At 36.5% G+C, this 25,588-nt stretch overlaps 1 protein-coding gene across 28 annotated transcripts in view; it reads right to left on the bottom strand.

Annotated features, from left to right (window-relative positions):
* The window catches only part of abi3bp (ABI family member 3 binding protein), a 188,337-nt gene that overhangs the window by 16,733 nt on the left and 146,016 nt on the right, over positions 1-25,588 (bottom strand). For 24 of the 28 annotated variants that reach the window (XM_031896031.1, XM_031896027.1, XM_031896036.1 and 21 more), the window contains 6 exon segments: positions 17,942-18,031; positions 15,302-15,382; positions 14,620-14,727; positions 13,141-13,209; positions 10,775-10,984; positions 9,590-9,698 (listed from right to left, as the gene is read on the bottom strand). In XM_031896031.1, the coding sequence (XP_031751891.1) occupies positions 9,590-9,698; positions 10,775-10,984; positions 13,141-13,209; positions 14,620-14,727; positions 15,302-15,382; positions 17,942-18,031 (667 nt within the window). 28 annotated transcript variants of the gene reach the window in all.

Genomic DNA, 25,588 nt, shown 5'->3' with positions numbered 1-25,588 from the left:
GATGAAGTATTGCCCTGGAGCTTTCTTGCAGTGAGAAAAATATTTGTGAAAGTGAAATACATCCAAAGCTAACAAATGGAATTTCCAGCAGGTAGATATACCACACAGGGTCCCTGTTTTCTCAGCTAATTTATATGGCTCTCAAACAGTAGTCCCTAATTTGTTTGGAGTGTTTCATAATATATTTTAACCATGGGGCAATGTATACATATATTTTGATTATGTTTTCTGGCAACATAGAACCATTTATATTCCCTTGTGCTCTTATATCATTGCCTTTTACAGAAAGAATGTTCTAAGTAAGTAATTTCATACAGTGGAATATCAAGCACGAGTTCATTAAAGGGCTAGTTACACCTTACATCCTTGCATTTTTTTAACAAACAACCAGAAAACAAATTAGATGGAAGATTGGTTATGGGCCTTTAATTTTTGTTATTACCTGCAAGATAATACAGGATTTGCCAATATTCTACAGTGAGGCACAAAGGTGGCACATATTCAAAGCTGCATTGTGTCCTACTACTGCTGTCACCCTAGGCACTGGCCCTGGCTTATCTATTTATATACGGTCCTCTTTGCACCATAAAGTTGAAAAACAGCATGGTTTTATTATTTAAGCAGGAAGAGGTACAATTCCATTGTGTGCCTATTTGTAGAAATGGAAATTCACTTTTTAGGTTGAAAATACAAGGTTGTATACAACAGGACAAAAGACAACAAAAGTTGTCAGTATATGAGGTATAAATATAGGTCATGGGGATTAGCTTCAAAAACTACCATGCACTTAGATTTCGTATGGATTTCCGAATATCTTAAATTGAGAAACTGTATGATTAATTTTGGAAAATATAATCTTTCACTCTAAGGGGCACATTTACTAATCCACGAATCCGAATGGGAAAAATTCGGATTGGAAAACGAACATTTTGCGACTTTTTCGTATTTTTTGTGATTTTTTCGTCGGGGTTACGACTTTTTCGTAAATTGTCACGACTTTTTCATAACCATTACGACTTGCGCGAATTTTCACGACTTTTTCGTAGCCATTACGATTTGCTCGTATATTGTCGCGACTTTTTCGTATTGAGTGCTCGTAAACGGCGGGCAAACCTTTCAGACTTTGCATGATTTTGGAAGCCTTCCATAGGACTCAATGGCACTCTGCAGCTCCAACCTGGCCCAAGGAAAGTCACGATACTGAAGCTTGAATGAAACTTTCGTACTCGCCGCGACGGCTACGAAAAAGTCGCGACAATTTGCGCAAATCGTAATGGCTACGAAAAAGTCGCGTCAATTTACGAAAAAGTCGTTACGGCTACGAAAAAGTCACGACAATTTATGAAAAAATCGCAAAATACCGATCATTACGAAAAAAAACGCATTCGGACGCCTTTGGAGCGTTCGTGGATTAGTAAATGTGCCCCTAAGTGTAAGATATATGCTGCTCATATGTCAGCAGTGGGGATATTTCCATGATGTATTTCATTACTCACCATACACACTTTTTGGCAATCAAAGTGATGGGAACCAGAGTGTAGATTTTTTTTTCTTTTTGGTCCCCAGGCCAGTAGTTAGGCAACTAACAACTAGCTATGAGTTCCATTTTAAAGGACTCATGTTGAAATGTTTAACCTTTTCATAGGTAATTGCAAGCATGTGCTTGTATAATACGATCATAGGTCAAAGAGGTGTGCAGTGGCAGAGCATGCAACATAAACTAGGATAAACAGCATAAACAAAAGGAAATCATAGAAGGCATAATACAAGCCATTCCTCCTTATAGACCAGAAAGATTTCTGGTGTAGGAATGTGCTGTATGAAGTTGTGTTGGGGAAGGTAAGGACAGTGGTCTATGCTACATAGTGTAATATGCTGTTTGGATTTGAATCAGTGACCTGCAGGTTTTTTGCAGTCTGTCATACCTCTACTCTATGTAAGCAGACAGCTAAGGTTCTGTTTCACTGATTTGGGTATCTGAGTTTTCATGTAGGCATGGCTTGGCAACCATCAGCCTGCCTATACAATTCCCACACACTGCATGTTATAGTTCAAGCTTGTTTGTTCTTAGGTGCTCTAAATCCTTCTGTTGCTTCCTGTGTCCCTGGTCCTATCCCCTGTGTTGTTTCCTGGTTTTGACCCTAATATCGAGTTTGTCTCGCAATTGTACATCCAGCTCTTTCCAGCTTCTTCTCTGCAGTATATGTTGGGCCCCTTGGCTACCCCTGTGGGAATAACTAAAATCTTATTAAGTAAGACAACCTACCTAAGAGCCAGGCCTAAGGCCAAAGGTGGCTGTTGTAAGCAAAAAAACACACTGAGGCAGGAATCCAGATACTTCCCTGGGGTTTGCTATACATGACACATAGTAGAGCTTAAGCCAAATACCACCCCTACTGTTAACATCGGGGGGGGGTGTCATTGCCCCCACCACGTAATGACAACGAGCGGGGGCTATGACAAGGGAGTGCGGACTAGTGGTAGGCAGGCGAGGTTCCTGCCTGGCGCCCCCCAATTGTTGCACCCTAGGCAGGTGCCTCTTCTACCTACCCCTAGTTCTGGCCCTGGTATAGATATCAGCTCGCCACATATAGAAAGACTGTCAGGAGATCCTATAAAAAATGACATTTATTTTTATATTTGTCACTATATAACATCAGAAAAAATAAAAGGATATTTTTAATAGCATATATTCTTGTATTAGAATTTTAGTTTTATATGGCAGATACTATACATAGTTACGTAGTTAAGTTGTTTTGAAATTAAGACCACAGTCCATCAAGTTTACATCTCCAAACAAACCCCAAAGCACACATACGCACATACTTACAGTGGCTTGCAAAAGTATTCAGCCCCCTTGAACTTTTTCACATTTTGTCACATTACAGCCACAAACATGAATCAATTTTATTAGAATTCCACGTGAAAGACCAATACAAAGTGGTGTACATGTGAGAAGTGGAATGAAAATCATACATGATTCCAAACATTTTTTACAAATAAATAACTGCAAAGTGGCGTGTGCGTAATTATTCAGCCCCCTTTGGTCTGAGTGCAGTCAGTTGCCCATAGACATTGCCTGATGAGTGCTAATGACTAAATAGAGTGCACCTGTGTGTAATCTAATGTCAGTACAAATACAGCTGCTCTGTGACGGCCTCAGAGGTTGTCTAAGAGAATATTGGGAGCAAAAACACCATGAAGTCCAAAGAACACACCAGACAGGTCAGGGATAAAGTTATTGAGAAATTTAAAGCAGGCTTAGGCTACAAAAAGATTTCCAAAGCCTTGAACATCCCACGGAGCACTGTTCAAGCGATCATTCAGAAATGGAAGGAGTATGGCACAACTGTAACCCCAAACCTACCAAGACAAGGCCGTCCACCTAAACTCACAGGCCGAACAAGGAGAGCGCTGATCAGAAATGCAGCCAAGAGGCCCATGGTGACTCTGGACGAGCTGCAGAGATCTACAGCTCAGGTGGTGGAATCTGTCCATAGGACAACTATTAGTCGTGCACTGCACAAAGTTGGCCTTTATGGAAGAGTGGCAAGAAGAAAGCCATTGTTAACAGAAAACCATAAGAAGTCCCATTTGCAGTTTGCCACAAGCCATGTGGGGGACACAGCAAACATGTGGAAGAAGGTGCTCTGGTCAGATGAGACCAAAATGGAACTTTTTGGCCAAAATGCAAAACGCTATGTGTGGCGGAAAACTAACACTGCACATCACTCTGAACACACCCTCCCCACTGTCAGATATGGTGGTGGCAGCATCATGCTCTGGGGGGGCTTCTCTTCAGCAGGGACAGGGAAGCTGGTCAGAGTTGATGGGAAGATGGATGGAGCCAAATACAGGGCAATCTTGGAAGAAAACCTCTTGGAGTCTGCAAAAGACTTGAGACTGGGGCGGAGGTTCACCTTCCAGCAGGACAACGACCCTAAACATAAAGCCAGGGCAACAATGGAATGGTTTAAAACAAAACATATCCATGTGTTAGAATGGCCCAGTCAAAGTCCAGATCTAAATCCAATGGAGAATCTGTGGCAAGATCTGAAAACTGCTGTTCACAAACGCTGTCCATCTAATCTGACTGATCTGGAGCTGTTTTGCAAAAAAGAATGGGCAAGGATTTCAGTCTCTAGATGTGCAAAGCTGGTAGAGACATACCCTAAAAGACTGGCAGCTGTAATTGCAGCAAAAGGTGGTTCTACAAAGTATTGACTCAGGGGGCTGAATAATTACGCACACCCCACTTTGCAGTTATTTATTTGTAAAAAATGTTTGGAATCATGTATGATTTTCGTTCCACTTCTCACGTGTACACCACTTTGTATTGGTCTTTCACGTGGAATTCCAATAAAATTGATTCATGTTTGTGGCTGTAATGTGACAAAATGTGGAAAAGTTCAAGGGGGCCGAATACTTTTGCAAGCCACTGTATAAAGACCTATCTATAAACTCACATATATAAACTATACTGTACTAATACCTATACTGTCTAACTCAGCTCTTAATATCCCAATAGCCTTGGATATTATGCTTGTTCAAGTAATAATCTAAGCCACTATTCAAGTCTAATGGTGTGGCCTTTGGTGCGGTATGCCTCTAACAACACTGGTCCATTAGAAAATGTTTTATTTAAAGCTACTCTTTGTAATCTACTCTTCTATTCTGTATTCTTTACTGTAATTCATTTAAGCATATTAGAATTCAAAGATGAATTTTGTGACAAGTTTTAGGCAGAAATGTATGATACTTCCTTTATCCTTTTTGCTTGTGTGTTTATATACAGATGTTCACACACAAATCTATGACTGCATGTGTATCAAACCTTCAAAGCTTAAAGTTGTAGGTAGGTCATCCCTGTGTTTGAGTCAACCTTTTTGTATTAGGGCTACATAGCTAGAAATAATTCACCTAAATTTGCATAAATAAATGTGTTTTTTTTTAATAACAGTGACAAATTGACAATTTAATAGCAGTGACAAATTATATTCATTGTACAGAATAAAAATCTCCATGTAGGACAATTTCCTAAGGAACAAAGCACAGTAATTGATATACCACATGGAATGTTGGAACACAGAATACATTTTTTAAGAGGGCAGAAATAAAATACTTAAACATTGTAGTCTAAAATTAAACCTATTTTTTTACATGAAGGTATTTTGCTATATTCTAAAGCCTTTAATCCCTTAACAGAGCTGTCAAGCGGGGGAAGGTGGGGGCTGAAAAATATACTAACTCCCTAAGAAACTTTGTGTTACAGGTCCCAACCTCCCTAACATGGCTTACTATTTCTAAGCATTGCCTCCTTCTTGGGGTGAACGTACCAGCTAACTGAGGCTAATGGCACAAGGGCCAGTTATGGGACAGTGTATTTTGATGGGAGAGAAATGACTGAAGTCATAGGCCTGTTTACCACTCTCTAAAATTTATGACAGTGCCAGCAGTGCTATTAGCCTATAGAGGCACTATCAGTTCAGGCAGCTGAATCCTTTAGCAGAGGTGTCAGGTAGCTGTTATCGTGCTACCTTCCCAATTTTCTGCTGATTGACTGCTAGGGAGGGAGGGAGGGATGGTGAAATCACTCCAACTTGCAGTGCAGCAATAAGGAGAGACAGATGTTTATCAGAGCACAAGTCACATGGCTGTGGCAACCTGGAAAAGTAAGGAAACAGGTATCCCAATTAAATTTCAAAATTAGATATAAAAAAATCTGTTCGCTTTTTTAAAAAATGGACATCAGTGCAAAATTCTGCTGGAGCAGCACTATTAAGTAATGTGTTTTGAAAAAAGTATACCTTTAAACGGATTTTTCCAAAATACATCTGTTAATAGTGCTGTCCAGCAGAATCCTGTACTGATATCCCGTTTTCGAATGAACATGAGGCTAGTAAGTACCTTACTTTCCCAAGTGCCCCCAGCCACTTGACTTGTGCTCTGATAAAGAGTTTATTGCTGCAGTGATGTCCACCTCCTCCCTCCACCCCAGCAACCCCTTGCCTGCCGGCAAAACCGGCAGGTAACAAGATAGCAAATCCCTTAAACCTCTGCTGAAGAATTCTGCTGCCAGGACTGGTAGGAGCTCCATATTCTATGTTGCTGTCTACTCTGCTTGAGGCTAATAGCAGTACTAGTAGAGAAACAACCCCATTTGGAAAACGGTAAAATTGGCAAAATTGGCAATTCCATTCACATAATGGTACACGTGGAGATTTGTTGCCCACAGAAAGACAGTGCTACCCATGGGTGACAAATCTCCTGAAAATTCTTTTGCATTAATGTCACTGTGAATTTATTTACAATAGCAAGTGGAATGCTCTCAAAAAACTGCTCCATGAGCCTTTAGTCTGAATTAGCTTGTACAGTAAAGGCTATCTTTTTTATCAATTCCTTTCTAAACTAATATTGTGAATATTGGGTTTCCCTAACTCTTGAAAGATAACATGGCACACTTCAGCTTGTGGTGTCCAGTTGTTTTACCTTTCTAAATATATATTGTTTTATATATATACAGTACTGCCTCTATTATTCTGATTACACTCACCAGATGCTACAAAGACTTTGAACTCTAAAACCTTACATGAGTGGAAAAGCTTTTGTTATGTATATGCCTGTAATGTTTTGTGTCCCAAATGGGTATAATATTTAGATTGTAAGCTCTACGGGGCAGGGACCTCCTTCATCTTGTGTTTCTGACTCTTATTGCAACTGTACCTTGTATTTATTTGTATTTATTGTTATACTTTGAATTTATCCATTATCTTTAACCCCCTGTCTGTATTAATGAATTCTACTGTACAGCGCTGCGTACATAAGTAGCGCTTTATAAATAAAGATATACATACATACATAATATAATTAATGCAAAATCTTATTGTTATAAAAACTTAAATGAAAACATTTATTTAAAAAAGTACTACTCTTTAAAGTGCCAAATCTGTGATCTGGCCAAAGTGGGTTTCCTTATTAACTACATATTGAAGGTGTGCTGGACTGGTCTTCTCAGTTTTTTATAATGAAATGATACTTTTCTTTCTAATACACAAGTTTTAGTTATGTGGAACAAAGCACACCTGAACCCAGCCTAAAGGTCCCCAAACAAAGGCCAATTCGGTCCCTTAGACCGATTCGGCAGCTAATCGGCCCATGTATGGGCACTACCGACGGGCCTGCCTGACCGATATCTGGCCTGAAATCTGCCAGATCGTGATCGGGCAGGTTAGAAAATCTAGTCGGATCGGGGACCGCATTGGCTCGTTGATGCGGTCCCCGGACCGACTTTTCCTATACCCGTTGTTATAATTTGATCGTTTGGCCCCAGGGCCATCGGGTGAATATCCGCTCGCTTGGCGACATCACCTTTACACTGACAGCGAAAGCAAGTCTAAACCCAAATAGAAAATAAATGCTCTACTGAAAACTTTTGTACATTTATTTTTATTTAAGGGATTTATGAAATATAAGCAGTTTTAGACTTTCAGATCAATTCTCTTTCAAAGTCAGTATTTTGTAAAAATAGAAAAAAGAGCACTTTGCATTAGGTAACTTTATTTTCTATATAGGTTAGATCCCCTTTAAAGGCCACATCCAGCTCACAGCCTCTAGTTGGACAGCCCTGTTCTTGTACACATCAGAATGCAAATGATTACTTTTTAGTTTCCAGTGAATTTTGTCTCTGCATAATTCAGTGATTAGAGGGTAAATACTAATTAAATCTCTAGACTCTTCATTGAACAAATTACAAAACAATTTAAAAAGTGCTGTGGTTTTATTTCTGGCATATGTGACTGCAACCAACTATTCTATAAACAGTGGGTGTCTGGCTCACACTTTGCCAGGCAAGTAGCCATTTTTATATTCCAAATTTTCTTAAGGTAGAAGCCAATGGAAAAGTCCTACAGTAGGAAAGGATATTTTTTCCAAAACAAACAGCTGGATAAACACAAGAACCTTTAAAGGATTCATTGGCAGAGTAGGACTGATGATGGTGGAATAGCATCGCTCTTAACTATAATTGACAGACGAAGGGAAAAAAACATGGAATTACCATTAAATAAATTCGCGTCCCACCACATCTCCCCTAAGAACTGAAAAATAGTAACCACATCAAGTAAAAAGAAGATACACAAATATATTAGGTTGGCAATTTATATATATATATATATATTTATATATATATACAGTATTGCATAAAAATCGGCACTCACCAATATCAGAGCAACGGCTGGGTGCTAACCAAAGTAATGCATCAAAGCCAAAAATAGAAAGCACTCACAGCTACAATGACCATCAAGTCAGTGGTTAATTTCAGCATAGTATGCTGAAATAAACCACTGACTTGATGGACGTTGTAGCTGTGAGTGCTTTCTATTTTTGGCTTTGATATATATACTATATATATATATAAATAAATAGAAAATGTATTAGCAAAAATGCATCTGACGTTTCGACTGCCACAGCAGCCTTTCTCAAAGTCTTTGCAAAGTCTTTGCAAAGTATGCAAACAGCATACAAGAACAAAATAGAAGTCGCACAAAATATATATATTGGGAATACACCAAATACAGTTTTTCGGGTTCGGCCAAACCCCCGAATCCATGTTAAGGGATTCGGGCGAATACCGAATCTGAATCCTAATTAGCATATGCTAATTAGGATTTGGAAGGGTTAAATGTTACACTTCCATGTTTATGCGGTGACATTAACCCTTCCAAATCCTAATTAGCATTTGCACAGATTTTTTTTCTTTAGCAGCCATGGTCTTTCATTATACAGTATGTAGCTTAGTAATTAAATTCAGTAAATGCAGAACATAACATATCACTATTAGCTAGATACACAGAGAAATACAACCAGATCCACCAGAAGACTTGAAAAAGTATATGTTCACCTCCTCAGACAGAGACCAGCTGCTATGTTTCAATTATCTGTTATGATTAAGGGGTCAAGTAGCTTGATTATAGCATTTTAATATTAATTTACAATTACCTGACTCTGATCTGCTTTTGAAAGAAACTCTGCTCATTCATTGTCTCTGTGTATTATTTCCAAATGAGCTTTATATAATACATATCTCTAATTACAGACTTTTTAGAAATGTGGGGCTGAAGGCCACAGGTTTTTAAAATTCTCATTAAGAGTATGGTCAGCATCTGCATTTCTGCATTTGAACAGTTGAACGTCAACTGAAAGATATATATGAATATAGTTATGGGGGTTATGTAATAATAATAATAACCCCCAACATAGTGCCTTTTATTATATATGAGGGATAGTTTACTGCTACAGATCTCTGAACAGACTAGAAAAAGGGCACCCATAGCCAGATTTAGTTTTAATGTCACTCTAGGCAACTTTTCTGATGCTGTACCCCTCAAGCCATATTGTTACATGTTTTAATAATTACCCTAAAACAGCCTCCAATTTCAAATAAACTACAATAATTTCTGACAAAGTCTTGATAGTGAAATAATTACCAAATATCCAGAAAACATAAATAAAAATATATATAACTTAAATCAATATGTCCTTTAAATAAGAATTAAATCTTCACTAAAAATTACACAACATTTATTTTTACCTTGCATTAGGTTTTAGATTTTCCACTGTCTGAAATGTCTGATTTGTAGTTATTATTGACTGGTCTTTTCCTGGTGGTGCCCCATTTTCCGTAGAAATGATTTTATATTCTGAAATAAAGGGCAATATTTTTAGATTTTTAAGCAAAATTAAACTAAAATGTATATAAACATACAAGAAAGAAAAGCTGTATGTGTCTTAATACAATAAAAACATACTGCATAGCTATTTAAAGATAGAGAATGATTCCATCAACACTTAGGGGCAGATTTATGATTGCTTGAGTCAAGTCAAAAGGTTGAGAAATCATATTAAGGACTATTTCAGATCTACAGTATATGAGGCCTGTTCAAAATTTGAATGTGTGAATTTTTAAATTATTTTTTATTCGAAGAAAGTCAAACTCAAATGTGGTTTCTTTATTAAAAGCTTTGAATCTTGAAAACTTAATAGAAAAAAACATGAAAAAAAGAATGTAGAACAAACACATTCTACTCTATTTTTCAATGAGTCTACCAATGTATTAAAAAAACTTGAATAAAGCGAATTGAAAACACACTGGAAATTTGCTAAGACAAACTCCGCTAAACTTCTACATGGACTCAACAGCATTTTTGAATGATTTTATATGAATTTGTAGTGTGTATCAGAATTTATATATGTATATGAATGTATATTATGTATTAGAAATTGAGCACCATGTGTAATAATACAATTTCTAAAACCTAAAACCTTCTTCTAGTGTCAGACTCTGACTTCATACTCTTCTGACTAATAAAGAGAAACTGATACTGTAGAAGGTAAACCCTAATTATAACTGTAACTGCACTATTAGCCCCCTCTCTGTTTGGCTTATATTCATTTTGTCCTGCTTACAGTTATGCAACTAAAAATATACTAAATGCCTTTGAATTAGTGTCCAAGGTGGCATTTGAACGAGAAACTGCCACCAGAGTTATTCATCACAATGCCTCTTCTACTCAGTTACAACATTAAGGCTAGATATCCATGGGTACTTTTTTATTGTGTAGGCTTGCTTAACATGAGAAACACACAACAACCTCTTGCGTAATAAAAACGCTAACTAGATTTTTGCTAATGACTATGTCCCCCTCCTCTGCAGTGATGAGCGAATCTGTCACCAACACAAAAATTAGTCAAAAAAAGGAAACACGTTGATACTGACCAGTGACTGTATCATTCTCAGGTGGTTGCCAATCTAGAATGACAAAGGATGGGCATCCTTCAACAGTGACTATTGTGAGATTGGATGGTGGATTCATTGGACGGCTGACAATTTCCTGATTTGTGGCCTCTTCTGTTGGGAAATACTTCAGAGATTCTGTAATTGAGCATGGATGTTCCTGTTTTTTGGTCATATATGTTATATGTGGTCCTGCAAGGAGCATTGTTACAATAATATAAGTAACAGTAAGTATCAAAATCAAACGATTTCCATCTTCTCATATCAACTTATTTATTCCTCAAAATGTTTCACCTATGTTTTAAAATTTCCTCTCTAAACAAAAAGTCTATCACACTCAAAAAGCCACCTCTTCTAGACAGCTACCCAGCAGCTCATTTAACATTTTTTTCTTTAACAATACCTTACCATTCATACACACTTAGTGATATGTAAAAAAGGTCCATAAAGTTATATTAGGCCCATGGCATCTTTTCTGCATTGTAAAGGTATAGTGGATACTAACACCAACCATGTCATATTTGAATGTGGCAACTTTAGCTTTAGAAAGATGAAGAAGTTGTCTTCTTAAAATGAGTTTTATATTTTTTTTTAATTGTCAGTTAATTATGTTATTGTTTAATAATTAAAACTCTCTATATATGTTAATGTGTACAAAATTATTGAAAACTTGGTGACCATAGTGATGCCCCAAACATAGTAAGGGACATACTGGGGGTCATTTATCAACACTGGGCAAATTTGCCCATGGGCAGTAACCTATGACAACCAATCAAATTGTTGCATTCATTGTTCTACATGCAGCTGGCTGAAAAAAGGCAACAACTGATTGGTTGCTATGGGTTACTGCCCATGGACAAATTTGCCCAGTGTTGATAAATGACTCCCAGTATGTCCCTTACTATGTTTGGGGCATCACTATGGTCACCAAGTTTTCAATAATTTTTAGCCCCACTATGTTTTATAATAGATTTAGCTAAAATTATTTCTCATTGTTTTCTAAACATCTAAAAACCCACTTCAAAATGAATTGTGATTAATGATAGTTTGGAATATATTCCATCTGCAGCTACTTTCCATTTTACATGCCACACTACTTTTTATGATTAATGAAATGCCAGAAACTAATGCCAGAAACAGCCCAGTATGAAATGAGCCTTAAAGGGCACCTATAAGATCTTAAATTCTTCATGCAACAGAGCAACACCCTTCCAGGAAGGCCTAAAAATACTGAAACCAACAAGTGCAAGCTTTTGCCTTGAACTGCACCGAGTTGCAATGGCCATATTAGCCATATTTTGTATGCATATGCAAATATGGGACATTTGTTTATCCTGGAACCTCAGTTCCAAGGCAATTATGGGATATATGTGGGGCATTGTGGCTGGCAGTGCATCTAGGAACAAACCTGCTTTGATCACCACCATTGTTAGCATAAGCGTGTCCCCCTTTTGAATAACAGCCCATCTCATACTGCAGCTCCAGTGGGCAAGCAAAAGCATTTTGGGGATGATAAGTGACCTTTCAGGCATTAGACACAGTTATTAGAATGTACTGGTCATTTTTTTTTCTTTGAAGTTTTTTGAATGAGACTTTTGACAGCAAAACACTAAAAGATCTGCTACAAAGGGATATTTGTAAATTTACACACATTTTGTTCATTTGTGTATGCACCCATTTAATATATTCCTTTTTGGTTGAATTAAGTATGTTGCTGTTGTGCTGCAGATCATTAACCTACAAAATAAATTGTCATAATAATCATTTTTTATATCTTTAGTGTTGCAGAAAAAGATGTTAGTAAGAAATATGGTTTGAGTGAGGTGACAAAATAGATTAGGATTCAGTATGTGGTCTTAATTTTATAACACGTGATTCTGTGGTTATGGCAAAATTATACTAGCTGGCATAAACAATAGTATGACTTCTAATTCATAAACATATTACATAATCCTGATCTTTTTTCAAAATGAATGCTATTTTTTACATCTGAAATAGAGCATTCACTTTAAGATTAAATTTAGATCTCTACAAAGGGAAACTTTACAAAATTAGATATAGTTGCCATTTAAGGAACATTTGTTCATTAATTACCCAAACTGTAAACTCTTTCTAGCCGGTAAGAAAAAGTATATGTGTCCCCTTTTTCAGACAACCCCTAGGGGTAAAGGTACATATAGGTAGTGTTTTGTTAACTACTGTGATAAAGGAGCCGAAAAATGCTACAAATCTCCCATTCAATGTCGATTTGAACAGGCGTGTTTGCATAATGTCCTGCTTAGCGACAAATGAATATAGCTCAAAAACTTACAGCCGAGCAGTTCACCCTCTTTCAGGCCATTTCATACCTGTGGTTCTGATTTTCCCAAGAGCGTCTATCTCTGATTTTGGAGTTGGACTGAACACAGTGGCTTCAACTAAAAGTAACATTAAGAGTTATTTCAATAACATTGTAGTTATTATTACACACACAATTATATATATATATATACTGTATAACATTTTCTGAAGTTAAATTTCTTATTTGATTAAATCCAGCAATAAAATTGCTTATTTTAATCTGTTACATATAAAAAGACTGGAGACACATTATTGAAGTTTTATGACTGTAGTTGATGTAGCGGCTTTTACACCTTCAACAAAAATAATTGAAATATTATTGTATATTTGAAAAGTTCCTGAATATTCAACATATTTTTAGTTGCGATCCAAAGAATAGTATAAGCTACATCTTAATGTATTTAGAAGACTGGAGGAGGCCAGTGGGTTACCTAGCAAGTGATTCCAAAGGAAATCACTGATGATATCACGTATTTGGCTCATTGTTACTGATTATGACTGATTTAGCCCATTCTTGGGATAGCAAATTTGGCCAACATGCAAACAAATCAAACATGCATCCTAACTGCACTGATGGAATGTAGATTTCAGCTATATTTAAAAGTGAGTGTATCAAGTGACACTTATTGAATTATTTGGGCATTATAGCACTGTATAAGCAGTGAATACATACATTATAGGCAACATTCTTGTAAGGGAATAAAGAATTACATCTTAATCATCATCTGTTACCATATGCAGCTTTTGATCATAAATTACCTCCATTTACTTGTGTTGAGATGTCAGGTCTCGTGAGGAGGCATATGAGCAATGTTATGTATTTATGCCCTCCATCTCATATTTTTAAAAAATAATAAACTACATTTTTCATTTTAAATGGTCATTGTGGCCACTCTACAAGTTTTTTTTCGTTTTCTCCCTCATTAATCATCTAATTGCATGCATATGTATTCAGGATTATTGTTTGTTGCTGAACAGGCTAATTGTGATGAAGCTGGTTTGGGGAGTCTATCAACAAACAAACTATAACATCATTGTTACTGCTGGTGCTTTTCAGAAGTTTCCTCTTTTTGTTATTCTTTCTTTGAGGAACAAGTGCAAAGTCTACATCTACATGTTAAATTCTGACATTATGGTGCTCCTTTGATTTTTTACAAAGGAGCAAAAAGCAAATGGCACAGAATGATCCTCTAAAGGAGCAGGGTTAAATGAAAGTGCTTCATGTATGGTGATGTTATGTGCACAATTCATAAATGATCCCCTCTGCATTGAAGTGTATTAATTGTTTTAAATTCTTAATATTCGTAATGTTACTGTCCCTTTAAATTTTAGGTCCTGTAAATAACTTTTGAATGTATTGTTTAATTCTGAACTATAAAAATAGAATATGAATTTAAATATATATATATATATGATTTGTTAGAATCATAAAAAGTAGGACTTTATCATGTTCTAATGAACAATTCTGGACAACCCAAGAAACATACCAGTATCTTCAGGTTCAGGAGAAGCTGATGATGGTATTGGGGCCTTTATAGACACTGCTGTACGATTTGGCCGGGCAGTTGAAGGTGCCCGTGGCATCAGAACACTGCCTTTTTAAGAAAATAAAAGAGTTTATTTTGTTGTCAGAACCTTTGATTTATTATTATTATAGCTTCTTCTGTGCAACACATTATAGGCCACTTATTGTTTTGATTCTGTTATATGTTTACCTCACAAAAGGTAAAATATCTCTCAAATTAAGTGCTTGTCATATAAATTTGTGCGCACTAATATGGTTTAATAATGACTCTCTTCTGGAGCACTATCTATGCTCCTTCTGTCCAATGTACTCATACTTCTTAATGGACGTAAGCCAAATTGTCAGTAATAATTAGAGTTTAAGTTGTGAGTCCCAGTAAGTATTATACACAGCATATCAGATTTCTGCCTATTAGTGAACCAAGGATTGTAGCTCTGCTGATTCCTTTTCAGCTTCCACATTAGAATAATTATTTCTGTGTGAGCACAGAGACAGTGGGAAATGACACAAACCATAATGCAGAAAAATAAACAGAGGTTAATGAAAGTGAGCAGTGGTTTTAGAAAATACATTTGCCATGGAGTGGAAGATTATAAAGAGTGGGGATCAGAGAGCTAAAACACAGAGCTTAAGTAAGTCCTTACCTGGCCGACCTGTTACATTGGTGGCATGAGGTCGTCTGCGCATTATGGTTGGCTGGACAGGAAGGAAGGGTGCTGATGACACTGTAGGGATAAACTTCTGTTATATGTTTGCACTAGAGTTTATAAATATTTTCAAATCACTTCATATAGCTCAGGTAGATGTGCTTATCTTTCATCCCCTCTCTGTCTGACCTCAGACGCAGAGCTCACTTAAGATGCCTCACTATCTGTGCAATGTTGCAATTGGTTAGGTGCAGAATTGCGATATTGGTTGCTTCTGTATATTTCTGTACTTGGTGTCTTTGTAAAGCAGTGCAATGCAAAATCTCAAAATTAACCTTTTAGTGTACCATTAGGGGCCCATTTACTTACTCACGAACTGGCCGAATGCGTCTGATTGCGGTTTTTTCGTAATGATCGGTATTTTGCGATTTTTCGGATAATTGTCGCGACTTTTCCGTTGCCATTCCGAATGTTGCGCAAAATCTGGCGATTTTTTCGTAGCATTAATACTTGCGCGAAAAGTCGCGACTTTTTCGCAGTTTTCGCGCCGAGTACGAAAGATTCGGATTCATTCAAGCTTCAGTATGGGGACTTTTCTTGGGCCAGGTTGGAGCTGCAGGGTGCCATTGAGTCCTATGGGAGGCTTCCAAAATCATGCTAAGTCTGAAAGTTTCACCCGCCGCTTACGAGCGCTCAATACGAAAAAGTCGCGACAAGATACGAGCGCATCGTAATGGCTACGAAAAACTCGCGTTTTTTTGCGCAAATTGTATTGGTAACGAAAAAGTCGCGACACTTTCCGCAAAGTCATAAAGGCGCCGAAAATTCGCAAAAAATACGAAAAAGTCGCAAAATGTTCGTGGTATAAGTGCTGAATTGCACTAGTTCAATAACCCTATAACCAACTTGTTAGCCAAATTGTACACCATAGGGTTTTCAGGCAGTACAATGTTTTAATAGATATTTATTAAACTAGATTAATTTGTCAATTAATACAAATGTTAGAGAAATTAGAGAAATTAACTATTTGTACAAAATTTTTTTGCACTGAAACAAATCATCCATTGTAGAAAAAAAAAGTACAAGCATTTTATTTTTTTATTTTAGGAAAGGTATGCATTAGCACAACTCCTAAAAACATAATGTTTTATAAATCTGCCCCAGTCGCTGGTTGGCCACTATTAACTGCACTTGTGCAATACAGCACCTCTGTGTATCAGCATACTGTGCGGCCACCTTATCATAGACAACAGCTTTGGAGTCTGGCATGCACAGGTACATTCTGTTTCATAGGCACACTTACACTTACACATAGTCACTGACCAAAAAGAGTCACCAGCCCAGCCATGTGACCATCCAAATGCTTTATTTAATTTCTCTTAAGCCTCAAGGTTTCTAACCCAGTTTATGATGGGCAACTCTTGCTCAATGACAACAGTTGGTGCGCCCCATGTTGGTCATAACCAGCAGTGCCCTCGACGCACATAGTACAAAATTGACTGCCATTGTCATAAATACCCTGTAGCATGGCACTGAACCCACTGCATGCAAGTGCCTTCCGACACCTATTCTGAGATTACTTACATGCTAGACCAGCTGCTTCTTTGCTGTGATTATGTCTGTGCCATTTTGCTATACAGTGCCTCTCTTTACTGTGCCTGTCACTAGCTCTCTCTCTCTATATATATATATCTTCTTTAAGATAACCTTAATAAAAAAGTCTGCCATAGTGTCTCATGGCTGTTAAGAAAATGGTACACTCAAGGGCAGATTTATAAAAATGTCAGTTTGGAGGTTATTAAATTAAAAACTCACCCACATTCTATTAAATCCTATGGGATTTTTTGAAGTGTATTTATCAATGGGTGAAACCTAGAACTTACCATTTGATAAATACACTTCTAAAAATTTCATAGGAATGAATAGAAAGTGGGTGAGTTTTTTATCTATTAAGTTCTAAACTCACTTTTGAATAAATCTGCCTCATCACTAGTTATATGTGTTATAATGCACTTACATTCAACTGGATTTATAGATTTAGGTAAAATAAGTGGGTTTTTTTTGGCCAGGCATGGATTTGCAATGAAAATCAAATTTTGTGTGCAAAAACCACAGCAAAAATTTGCCTTTAAAATTTTCACAGCAACAATAACGTGAGAACAATGCCTCAGGTGTTAGCATTTGGAGTAAGGAAAAAACTCCCATTTACTGCAATACATTTGGCATGAGACGAAACTTGCCAATTTTGCAAATTTTTTGGCATTCAAAGTGAATCGGGACAGATTCACACGTCAATATTTATGGTATTTCCTTGTACATTTAAATAAAGTAAAATGAAGTTGGGGTCATTTATCAACACTGAGCAAATTTGCCTGTGGGCAGTAACCCCATGGCAACCAATCAAATTGCTGCATTCATTGTTCTACCTGCAGCTGGCTTGATAAAGCCAATCAATAATAGGTTGCTATGGGTTATTGCCCATGGTGTTGATAAATGAGCCCCTACTGTGCTTTTATCAGAAGCACAGTTAACAGGTAATATCAAAGGACAATACAATACAATTATTATTTAAACGAATCTGTGCAGTTATTTGCAATCCAGATCAAACTAATTCTGCATTTCAAGCAGTACATGTACCTGAATATGTTCTTCTGATGGTAGTGTTTACTTCCACTGAAATGTTTCTACTTACACCAAGAAGTTTTGATCTGTCATAAAGTCTGCCACCTCAGAAAGAGAGCAATACATTATAATAGAGTAGTTTAACTATTCTGTACTGAAAAAATCATGCAAGGTATCAACAAAATATCTATAGCTTTTGCAGCCAATATTCATACAATTTATGCTAGACTTTCTGGAATGGTCCAGCAGGCCCAAGCCCAGGTCCGTGATGTCATTTTTACCCTCTTTCCACTAATAAATGTGACACCGTCCCCAAATCTGCCTCTGATGAGGTTGCTGAGAAAGCAACACTGGTATTTGGGCGGTTCCTTTGAAATTATGTGGAACACTGGGCTGCCCATATGACCCAGTCAACAATGTTGAGCTACAGAGGTTCATATCAGCAGTTAATAACTTTAAATCAACACCACGGGTCACAATTCACAATTTTATTGTAATAATTTTATAGGAAAATCCATTAGTCACATTCAAAAATATAAGACTACTGTCTCCCTCATATATCCCTAAAGCAAGTCCCCTTTCTTTCCAACATCAAACATCCCATTCCTCTCAACCTATACTAAGTACTTACTCCTACTCTTCTTCTTAAGCCTAAAGACATTACTCCCTTTTTTTGCTCCCCCTACAAATGATGAAAGTCTTTCATCCCATTGCACAAGGAAAATGGCTCATCCCTCATATGCCAAAAAGTGAAGCTTATTTGAGCTATATTTGAGTTATGGTTAGTGGGGTGGGGGGTATTACAGTGCAAGTGTGGTCAATTTAATGAGTTTTTTGTTCAACAAAATAAAACATGTCTCAGTTTATTTTAAATTTGTTTAATACCACACACTGATTAGAAACCTAAGAAAGCATATCTGCAGGCCAACAACAGTTTTGCTGCTCCAGATAAAACAATGATGCCAGCATTGCCACAGTCGGCCAACAGCAAAAACAAGCTATTAACATTAAAGCAGTTTTTTATTTGCTTATGTTTTTCTTATATTAGTGTAATACAGTTGAAAATAGCATTATTTTCCTTATTTAGAAATAAGAAAAACATGTCTGGCTGCAGAGGTGGCGTAAGAACATATGTTCAGTGAAACCAGTGAAGAATCCCATGCTAGATCACAGAGCAGACAGATTTATTTTTCCAAGGAGACTTTTTTTATCACTCCATAAATTCCACCTTTTTACCAGGAAAGATCCCTGGGCACAGACGTTTTAGCTCTAATTATTTCAAGCATTGCATTGTTGGAAATGGTAAAGAAAAAAGAAAATTGCATGGTTTGCCACATGCAGTGACTCACAGTTTCCATGAAATAGCGCAGTGTACAAAGGGAATACAGCAATTGTTATTTATAAAAGCCACTGACAATTTTTTTTATTGGGCAAGTCATTCTGAAGCTAGAGAGCAAGGTGTGCAGTATGGTGATATTACATAGTGATGAGCAAAGCAAGCTATAGTAAAACACCTGCAAAACATCAGAAATACCTACATTCTTACACTGGCTTTTTATTTCTGTTACCATAATGTTTCAAACTCATATGATGTATAGTTCATATATATGATGTACAGATATGCTTGCAACGTTAAAATCACAGAAGCTATTTACCCCTCTTATATATTGACAAACATATGGGACTTAAAAATCACAGAGAAAGAGAGCCTAAATATCCTATTAAGCCAAGCACATGGTTTTTACAACCTTAATCAAAAGTAAACTCACACGAAAGTTTTTCAGTGCCTTTAACATTAAAATATAACTTTAAATTCATTAAGTTAAAAAGAGAATCAACAACTCTTTAAAATTGGGACCCACAAAAAAGCTAAACAAACAATGATTCATTAAAAACAATTAATTTGTATGAGCGTGGATAATATATATTCTGTGTTTACATGATTAATTGCTTTTTATCAAATTAAGATCACTTGAACAAAAATAATTCATTAATTTTTACACAGAACCGCTGCTCAGGAGCGTCAGTCCTAATTCATAAGTCTATTTACACAGAGATCGATAATTTAGGAGATGTAGGGATTTAACCCTTTAAGTGCCAGCCGAATTTGTCATTTCAGTTCCCCCCAGTGCCAGACGTTTTTTAAGTATTTTGTACTCATTCACTTTAACAATGTTTTTTGGTAGGAAAACCTCCATGAAAATAGGGAAATTATATATTGTTTTTTTCGTCACTAATTGGGCTTCGACATACACACTGAATTTTATAACTTTTCTGGAGATATGATGTGTATTCTGGGTGAAATATGTAAAAAAAAATATGAAAATTCTGTATATTTTGAGGTTTTTTTTCATAGAAAAGTTGATTTTACACACTTTTTTTTGTTGTTTGTAAAAGCCCTGATACTCCCAATGATACCAAATATGTGGTGGTAACTCACTGTTCCTGTCCAGAAGTAACCCCCAAACTAAAGCAGTACTTTGTACAATATCACACCAGAACAAAGTGGAAAAGCGCTTGTAACTGTTGATGCAGCATAACTTAAACGTAAATCTAAAATATCCCCTCATGTTTGGTATCTTTAGAAACTACAGACCTTCAGGTTTCTAGGTGCAATCTAGTTTTCACTCAAAAGCCAAATACTTTTTGTCAGTGCATCGTGAAATTTGGAGCTTTTTTTTGCATTTTTGTTTTTTTTCTAAAACGTAAACTTGGACGCAAGATCAAATGGGGATTTGGCAAAAAAAAATCTCAGAAAGATTTTCAAACCAAGGCAAATTTGAAAGATAAACTTCTCCCGAATAAAATGATGCCCCATATGTATGGGTGCACATAAAGAGGTGGCCACCAAACACCCCAAAGCAGGGGCAATACATAAGAGCAATTACAAAAAAAAATTGGGGGGGCTGCGCTCTATGTGCACTACCTGCAGTTTTTCAGTGTTAACCCCCCTACCTGTGAAATAACCCCCACAAACTATATATTTCCAAAAAGTGCACACCTTCAGCTATTCAGAGGCACCACTCTTCTCTTTCTATATGGAAAATTGTGGCGCAGTCCCTTGCAGAAATCAGCGCTTTGGTCAGAAATCAAGGAAAAACCAGATACAAACCTAGATTTTTCCACAAAATCTCCATGGCAACTACCAAAAACATCAATCTGCAAGTTTCCCTGAATAAAACGATACCCCACATAAAGACGTGGCCAACAAATGCCCCCAAACAGGGGCAATGCATAAGGGGGGGCTGCGCTCTATGTGCACTACCCGCAGTTATTTAGTCCGCAAACTATATATTTCCAAAAAGTGCACACCTTCAGCTATTCAGAGACACCACTCTGAATAAAACGATACCCCATATGTATGGGTGCACATAAAGGCGTGGCCAAACCAAATCACAAAAATGCAATAAAACCACTAAAAGCAAAGAAAGAACAATAATTGCAATGAAATCGGTGGTCAGAGCCCTCGATCCACAAATGTCACTGAAAACCCAACCTTTTTTGGGGCACTAAACATGCAATAAAGAACAATGCAAAGAAAACACAATAAAATCAGTAAAATCCATTAAAATCACCTAAACCAACAGAAGATCTACCAACAACACTGCAGAAGCAACCTTTTTTGGGGCACTAAACACGCAATAAAGAACAATTCAAATGTAATAAAATCAAATCACGAAAATGCAATAAAACCACTAAAAGCAATGTAAGAACAATAATTGCAATGAAATCGGTGGTCAGAGCCCTGGATCCACAAACGTCACTGCAAATTCAGCACCCAATAGCAATAGAAAAGTTAAAATGCAATAAAATAATTAAAAAACAGAAAAAATTATGAAAACGCCAAAAAAACACAAAAATGCAACCAAATAAATCAAATAATTATAGAACAAGATCAGAAACAAAGTTTTAGTGAAAAAAAGACTGCCAAAGAAAGCAAAGAAAGAAAGAAAAGAAAATAAAGAAAAAAAAAGTGTAAGAGTGTGTGTAAGTGTATGTGTGTGCTTGGCAAAGTTGTCTGTATGTGTGCAAAAGTGTCATAATAAGAAAAGCAGAAGAAGAAATAGAAAAAAAAAATTAGACAGTTTAGATAGAAATAAGCAAAATAAACAGTGGTTGTAGAGTTGTAGTTCAGCTCACCCAAGGCAGGCAGGTGGTCAGGGCGACCCAATCCGGCAGGAAGGCAGCAGGGGGGTCCAGCAGTCACACGTGCGCAGCAGGAGTGAAGGAGGCGACAATAGGGGGCGATATTTAAAGGGACAGCAGTGGACACGTCATCATCGTGTGCCCACTGCTGTCATTGGCTGGGGACCCGATAGGGGGCACATTGATGAATTTGATTTTTTTTCTATAAAATTTTTATGTTGCTTTGTTCCAATTAGTTTTTCCAATTAGTTGAATACATGTATTTACCAAATATTTATAATGTACTACAGCTTGTTAATAGGTATATTTTATCCATGACACAGCACCTAAAACTCACAGTATCTTTTAACTTAAAAAACTTAAACGGAAAGATTTGAGTTGTGACTTTAATTAAAGATTGCCAGGTTCTAGCTGGCAATCTTTTTCATTCAACTTTTTAAGATTTTTCAATAGATAATTCTTTCAAATTTGACTTAAAAATTTTTGAACAGCATGACTTGCAATAAGCCCTATATTCAATGTTTTGTTTGTCTATTCTACTTTTGGCCCTATTAAAAGGGTGAAGTAATGCAAGATCTTCTGCTTTTTAGTGAGGCTAAGGTCTGATATATAAATTATATAAATTAGTCAGTGTTATATCCCTATAACAAGAACTAAAAAACTTTTGTTATAAAGTTTGTGAAACAAAATGTTAATGAGCACTAACACTTGCAAATATGTCATTTTCTAACACAACAATTCTTGCAGTAGTTTATTACTTTTCACTGACAAAATGAACTAATTTGCCATTCGACCATATATATATATATATATATTAATATAAATCTATATGTAAATCCACTTTAGTTCAGTTTACTGTCTAGAGTCTCCACTCACTTTTATCAATCACACTACGATTCATTTTACAAGTGCTTCAACATTTAAAACCTTGCAGGTCACATGACTGCTTGATGACATATTTCTCAAGCATGTCATATTGATGACATATTCAATCACATACAGGTCTATGGGCTAGGACACACTGTCAATGTATCTCATCATGTCTCCAGTATTAGAGATATATAATAACAACATGAATAATCCATTCACAAAACTGTATAACGCATATTCATAATGACCATTATTATTAAGCAAACATCCAAAAGAACTCCCGTTTTTTCACTTTTTAAAAACCTGTTCAAGAACAACATATTTAATATCACTTGAATCATGTCAAAATTCAGTATGTTGTTTGGGGTACTGGAAGTGAAATTTTTTTTGCACTTCATTTAAGGTCTGTGTTGTGATTTCATCACCAATATTTGTTAAAAACACATGGACATCAGAGGGCATATACAAATAAATCAGTAGCACGTAGTCCACATATTTCTATGCTACCACCCCCAGAATCAGCTGAAAATATATGCAAATGGATGGAACTTCACAAATTTACACAGAAAAATGGATAACCTCAAAACGGTGTATTGGATACTGGTTCCAGCTGCAGCAGCAGTGTTGTATTATTTCCAACATTCAGTGACAGAGAAATGTCCACTTTTATGGAGATCAGGCAATGGTGTTTTAAAGTTAAACATGAGGTATTAGGACTTTTATGTATCCTAACAGTTACTTTTAAAAGTGCTTAGTATGTGCCTATTAATTTGCAAGATGACACAAGTTTGTAGAAGGAATACAGGGGATCATTTCACAGCAGTGGGTTAATAAAAAGGTCTCTGAGACAACAATGGAAACAGAAGCAAATAACATAAATAACCAATTTGTTTCACATATGTTCTTATTACACACCATATGTTATTTTATGCCTTCAGTTTTATTACACTTACTTGATGCTATTTCCCAAAATACCAGTGGAAGCTATCAGCCCATTGATACTGTAATGTAAGACCCACCAGAGGTTTGAATGGAAAAATATTAGTAGCTTCTTAAATGTATATGAAAAATGTTTTTTATCGTCCCAAATAGAAAAGCTGCTATTTCATTACTAAGCTCCACCTTCTGTTGGAAATTAGATAGTGGTGTTGTAGTATATATGTAGTAGGATATATGTAGTATTAAATTAGATTTAGTGTTACTAAATGTAAAGGTATGCATCTGTTGCTTAAAATATGCAGGCAGATACTTTATGGAGAATAATTTAGATGCACTTGATATTAAATAATAATAATACATAATAGTAAACAGTTGCAGCAAGGGCCAGCAAGTTGATTTGTTTTCAAAGGTGGTATATTCACCACCTTTACAAAGCACTTATAAGGATTATAAGGATTTATCTAGAATATTCAGTGTAGTTTTGATTTCTAATACACAAAGAAGAGCAACAAAGTTGATAAAGTATATTGAAGGTCTCAGTTATGAGCCAAGTCATATTACACAATTAGAGTACCTGTAATTATGGTGTCTCCACAGTGCACTGTACTCAAGAGGAGTGCTGGGAGGGGGATATGTAGGTGTCCCCCCTGACACCCTCTGACTTGTGCACTAGTTAGGAAGCACTTAGGGTGCAGGCTGCAAATGTGTCCTGAACATACTGGCTGCCTTATGGCCGGTGGTAAGGCCAGAGTTGCTTGATGCCTAACAGCACTGCAACCTTTCTAATCCAGCAGTGGGTGCAAAACACAGCAAGGTCTCTGACAAAAATTCTTATTGAATTAGTACTAAGGGGGGCAATTTTGCCACTTTGTATTCTACCCTTTGCAGGGGTCCCCAACCTTTTTTTACCCGTGAACCACATTTAAATGTAAAACGGGAGCAACACAAGCATAGAAAAGGTTCCTGTGGTGCCAAATAAGGGTTGTAACAGGCTATTTGGTAGCCCCCATATGGACTGGCAGCCTACAGGAGGCTTTGATTTTATGCAACCAAAATATGCCTCCGAGCCAGGAATTAATGGAATACCTGCTTTGAGGACACTGGGAGCAACATCCAAGGGGTTGGTGAGCAACATCTTGCTCCTGAGCCACTGGTTGGGGATCACTGTGTTGAGGAATAACATTTAATCTACCTAATTAAAATCTACCTCACACTTATTTGACTATTACATTTACAGACAAATGTGAATAAAATATACAGTAATGCAATATGCAAGTTTTTCACCAATGAAGTCAACAGAGATGACAAAAGGGCACAATATGGAGTAGAATATTTTGTCTGAACACTCTACCACTTAAACAGTTTGTGGACAGCTTCTAAATTAATGCTATTATAACACATATGAATTCACATTAAAATGCCAATGCAGAAAAAGACAAAATAAACAATACTGATATTATTTTTTATGTGTCTTTCCACAAACTGGCACTCATGATTAGTTTACATGCAGTTCATTTATCCCATTAATTTTGATCTGCAAAATCATATACAGTTCAAGATTTAAAAACACCAGTACAGTACAAAGATGCCTACGTTAAATAAAGCCGACCATTTTGTTTATTATGGTTGGCATATTCTCATACACCACTGTCTAGGGGAGGTTAAAATAAAAAATGATTTCACATTTAACAGCGTCCATGTGTTATA

Source organism: Xenopus tropicalis, chromosome 2, assembly GCF_000004195.4.
Source record: "Xenopus tropicalis strain Nigerian chromosome 2, UCB_Xtro_10.0, whole genome shotgun sequence".
Taxonomy (NCBI): domain Eukaryota; kingdom Metazoa; phylum Chordata; class Amphibia; order Anura; family Pipidae; genus Xenopus; species Xenopus tropicalis.
Note: the sequence above shows the minus strand (reverse complement) of the source record. Positions and strands in the feature narration are given on the sequence as shown.